Here is a 5,604-nt window from a genome sequence, read left to right on the forward strand (position 1 = left end):
GCAAGATCATAACGGGAAACTGACTGAAACTGATTGCTTCTTCCAAATTACATAACTTAATTTGTGTTGAAACAAGCTGGTTTCTCTGACCCTTTCCCCATATTACATCAGTTTTGGGTCATTTAGTCCCAAAAAGCTTTTAAAACCCTTTTGAATGTGATCTATCTATCTATCTATCTATCTATCTATCTATCTATCTATCTATCTATCTATCTATCTATCTATCTATCTATCTATCTATCTATCTATCTATCTATCTATCTATCTATCTATCTATCTATCTATCTATCTATCTATCTATCTATCTATCTATCTATCTATCTATCTATCTATCTATCTATCTATCTATCTATCTATATATCTATCTATCTATCTATCTATGCAGTAAACCTTCAGGCAGCACTACATTTGTTGAAACTAGTCAGAAGCGGGGGATCGTGTTATTTACTTTGTAATTTTATCCATATCAAATAAAGAAAGCACCTGAAGAAGATTGCTAACACACAGAGTGACAAACCCCTTCAGGCATCTCATCCAAATTTCCTCATTCCTGATACTCCATCCACTAGGTACGTTCAACCAATCATCGCGCACCTCCTTTTCGCGCTCGCCAATCACAATGCGATGCGAAACGTGGGCGGTCCGTAGGCGTCCGCGACGTATAAAAACGTAACTGTACGCCGCTGTCACATCTCTGTAGCTGATCCGAACGCGAACCCGAAGGAAAGTACCCGAAACTCACAGCGAGGACAACCAGCCGCGGCGTCTCTTCCATCGCTCTATCGTCCCAGCATGAAGGCCATCAGTCCCGTCCGCTCGGTGAGGAGCTGCTACAAGGCCGTGTGCTGCATCTCGGAGCAGAGCCTGGCCATCGGCCGGAATAAACACCCGTGCGTGGATGAGTCTGTGAGCGCGCTGTGCGACATGAACGACTGCTACTCCAAGCTGAAGGAGCTGGTGTGCATCCCGCAGAACAAGTCGGTGAGCCAGGTGGAGATCCTCCAGCACGTCATCGACTACATCTTCGACCTGCAGATCGCGCTGGAGGCGGAGGACGCGTCTGCACCGGAGATGGTTTTATCCATAAAGGTGAGGGTTAGATGAGGAGATGGTGGGCTGCAGGGTGGGCTCGTGCTTCTTATTCAACATCCCCAACAAAACGCACATGGAGTCTCAGTGTGGATCTTAAGCTTCTGTTTGCACAGTATGGAGCTTTTCTCTGCTTCTGTTCTATTTTAAACTGTTTGTGGTCCAGAAGCTGATAGTGATCTTTTGTGATTACACCTCATCTCTGACATCTGAGCTATTCTTGTATCAATTTGTTCACATGCTGCCAGCTGCTAAAACTCCTTTTCTTTCTGCTTCTCATTCAGGCTGCGGATATTACTCGCAATTTCTCCAAAGAAGAAGAACGATTGTGCCATTAGGATGTGGATGGAACAATACTGGTACGCATTATACATCTCCATAAAGAAACTTGTTTTAAATAAATCAGTCATAGGGGAGCATAAGTTGTGTTTTTAATGCGAAAATAAATAAATTCAGATCAAACTGTGTGGTAAAAGTACATTCAATGTGCAGCCAATTAAACAGGCCAGTGAACGTGGAGCGGATTCGTTGCTATCTGCCTGGGGTTAATGAAAGTTCCATGCTAGGCGCCAGTCTGTCTGCTCCCCTCTGCAGGGAGGGAGGGAGGCAGAGATCTGACTTCACTTTTCTTCCTTTCTCTCCATGCAGGTGCAGGGAAACACATGTCTCCACTTCACTCCGGGCAAGAGGACAAGAGGGGCAAAAAAAAGAAAGAAAGAAAAAGGAAGGGGGGGATAGGTATTTGGAAAAGAGGGAGAAGACAGAAGAGGAGGCGGAGGGTTTAAAGACAGAGGAAAGAAGAAAACATTGAACTGTTTCTGGGATGAGTGGGGATCAACAGCAGCAGTGCATGAGCGAGAAAACAGACTCATTCTTTGGCTCCTGGACAGACAAAATCAACACACCAAAGCAAAGGAATTGGAAACTGAAAGCGATGTGTACGTCTTCCCTTCATAAATGCAGTTTCTTTTAGAAGAAGTGAAATATTTATCCTTTTCTCTTTTTTTTTTCTTTTTTTTTTTTTTTTTACATTTTTAATGCATTCCAAACATCACTTCCCATCTGAAATTATCTGCACCAAGTCCTCACCTCATTTAAGAACCCCCCTCCCTCAACCTCCAAAACAGATTGTTAGTCTGTTAAAGCATGTGTACATATCTGCTGTGGGTTTGTAAGATTTGAGTCATTTTGGATGTTTTATTTTTTTGTTTTATTTTTTAACGGGACTTTTAGCTGATATATTCTAAACTCTATACTAGAGTTTATTATAAACGTTTGTAGGGATTGTCTTATTTCTACAGACAACATGCTGTGAGTTTCATAAACTCTTTATTTTAAAGTTTAATTTGTATCTATGTTATGAAATAAAAAAAAATGATGTGAAACTGTTTGTGTGGCGTATTTAGCGTTTAAAAAATGAATGAGTCGTCTCTTTAGTAGATTCCAGTGACGCTGATGTGACTTCTGGGCTTTGAATGACAATGAAGGGCTCATACAACAGGATGTGTTCAGATGAATCTTGAGGTTGGGTGGTTGGAAATCAAGCAAAGGGAGTTTCCTGTGAATGCTTTTTATTTTTCCATTGAAGGAGTAACGGCCAGCGTCAGCAGCTTATAACATGGTGAAGATGACAAGTTAGCTCCTTACGCCAAAAAATAGCAACAACAAAAAAAAAAAGGTGCCCTCTTTTGTGACCTTGCAGGTGTAAAAGAGGTTTCATCCACGACAAAAGTGTGGTGAGAACTTTAGTTTTTGCAGTGAACGCTCAAAGTTTTATTTTTAAAAAATGATAATTTTGTGCACATGTTCTTATAAATTATCACTTCATGTGAGATTTTGAATATATCTGAAGATCTTAGCAGTATAATCGGCTTTAGAGAATGATGTGACTTTGAAAACAACTGAATTTGAAAGTGGAGGCTCTGACCTCAGTGTAACCTCTGAAGAAATACACAGAAGAGTAGATTTTATGTTTATACAATTTTTACACTCTTACAAACCTATAAAAAAGACAAAAAAATTTTTTACTGAAAACATGAACACGATGACCTACTTCTTACCTTTACTCTACTTGCCGTTAACAAAGTTACAGCACCCTCTAGTGGTAATTAGAAGTTATTGTCAAACTTATTTGTCAAACAAGTCCCATAAACATAAATAAAAATATATATATTTTTCTTTTACTAATATCTTTTTAATTATTTAAAGTTATTAATCTGTTTTTAAATATCTGGCTAAATCTGAAGAAAATTAAGAGAACAAGTTGACTTTTTACAAGTATTTTCTACCACCTCACATTTGTCAATTCCAAAGACCAAAACCTGAATGTTCGAAAATATATTTTAACCCACTGATTTCTTTCTTCTTTTTTATCTAGAATCTGTGGTTCTTTATGTAAAATAGAGACTTTTATTACCAACAGGGTTTGAGGTTTCCTCCAGGCTGTACAGCAGCTTTGTTGCGTGAGATCCTGGAGGCGTTGCATGCATAAAAGGGATGTCAAAAATAGATGTTTGGCAGTGGTTTTAAAAATGAAATATATAACAGAGTTTTATAAAGTGCTGTACATTTAAAGGAAACCAGGTTTGAGTACATTTCAAATTATATTTAACTGAAACTATCAGTTGATTACTGCAAATAAGACTGACTTGGATATAATAATAATAATAATAATAATAATAATAATAATAATAATAATAATAATAATAATAATAATAATAATAATAATAATAATAATAATAATAATAATAATGTTGAAAATTCTATATTAGTTAGATCTATAAATTACCATTTTTATTAAGGACATAACTTGGATGTCCTTAATTAATATATGATAACATATATTTTATGTATATTGATTCAAAACCCTCTCTTTCAATATCGTTTTAGTGCAGATGGGAAAAAATGGTCTTTCTAAATATCTTGAAATATTTTCTTGATCATGAGAAACTTTTGACCACCCAAGGAAAGCAATTCCTGAAAAGCACACTAGAGTGAGCAGTGACACAAATCTTGGCTGCAGTTTATTTTGTGAATGAAAACAAAGACAGGATTTATTTTATGTACTTCTCAGTTTTTTAGCAGGCAGTAAAAACCTGTGGTAAAAGTTTACAGCACAAGATGGGGGTGTTGGACAAGAATGAGTGCAAGTAAACCAGATGTTTTTCAGGCAGTTCAAATATAATTTTGCTTTTGATTCTGAGAAAGTAATTTTTATATGTTTATAAACCAATAACTCTCATTATATATATATATATATATATATATATATATATATATATATATATATATATATATATATATATATATATATATATACCAAGTGACTGCAACATCAGGAAAAAGGAGCATGAGAAACTAGAGAAATACCAGGGCCTAAGGGAGGAACTGGAGAGGGCCTGGAAGGTGAAGACCACAGTGGTGCCTGTGGTCATCGGGACCCTCGGGGCAGTCACCCCCAAACTGGAACAGTGGCTACAACAGATCCCAGGAACAACATCAGACATCTCAGTCCAGAAATGTGCAGTCCTAGGCACAGCCAAGATACTGCGCAGAACCCTCAAGCTCCCAGGCCTCTGGTAGAGGACCCGAGCTAAGAGGAAGAAGAATCACCACCCGCGGTGGGTGAGAAGGGAATTTATATATATATATATATATATATATATATATATATATATATATATTTCCTGTCCATTCAACAGTTTTACCACACAAAAGACACAAAGAGATTCCTGTATGTTTGTCAGGGTTAAGATTTCATAATGATAAACAGCAAAGTTAAAACTTAAATCACTGATTACAAGTAAAACCAGTTAATAATAAAGAAAACTAAGAATTTCTTTTACTATGGATCGCGCTAATGTTTGTCTGCAAATTATTAAATGTGCGAAACTACTGGTAAAAGGGGGAATGTTTTATAATGAGGCAATTTATCAGTCAGATAATTACCTCCTCAGCCTGCGATTCAGTTCGACAAAGGCCTGCTAACGACCTACTGATTTGGTTCAAGCATGTTGAAGCATCGACACATCCAAGTGTCACATTAGACACCAAATAAAAAAGAGATTTGATATTTTTTACTTTTTCTCATTCTGCTACTTTCTTCTTTTCCAGTTGTTGCTTTTTTGCTGTTATTTCAACTGTTAACTTTGTATCCTCTCAATTCTTTTTTAAGATCTTTCTGAATAAGATCATTCATGTAAGAGAAACTTTGACATACACTGAAAGCATAACAATGTCAAAGCAACAACAATCAAATGTTTTGGTTATGTCTTTGTGTGCTGACATTCCATCTATTAGTGGTTTAAAGTTTATTTTAAGTTTAATTCAAATCAACCAAGCCCAGATATAATCATATAATCACCCTCCTTTATTTGGTGGATCACTCCAGTTTATGCAATCTGTAATAGTAAGTGAAATTCCAAGTTTGTGGATTTCACAACACATGAACATTTCACCAGTTTGCTTTATTAAAGATGAAGAAACAGAAAGTGAAGATAAAATGCGATCTAGTTA

The 5,604-nt window shown here is 36.6% G+C and overlaps 1 protein-coding gene across 1 annotated transcript; it reads left to right on the forward strand.

Annotated features, from left to right (window-relative positions):
• The first annotated feature begins 689 nt into the window (after positions 1 to 689).
• Positions 690 to 2,474, forward strand: id3 (inhibitor of DNA binding 3). The gene is made up of 3 exons (XM_044142051.1): positions 690 to 1,089; positions 1,374 to 1,448; positions 1,738 to 2,474. The coding sequence occupies exons 1-2, from the start codon at positions 793 to 795 to the stop codon at positions 1,425 to 1,427; spliced, it is 351 nt and encodes a 116-aa protein (XP_043997986.1). The 5' UTR covers positions 690 to 792; the 3' UTR covers positions 1,428 to 1,448; positions 1,738 to 2,474.
• Positions 2,475 to 5,604: the final 3,130 nt, after the last annotated feature.

Source organism: Gambusia affinis, linkage group LG16 (assembly GCF_019740435.1).
Source record: "Gambusia affinis linkage group LG16, SWU_Gaff_1.0, whole genome shotgun sequence".
Classification (NCBI taxonomy): domain Eukaryota; kingdom Metazoa; phylum Chordata; class Actinopteri; order Cyprinodontiformes; family Poeciliidae; genus Gambusia; species Gambusia affinis.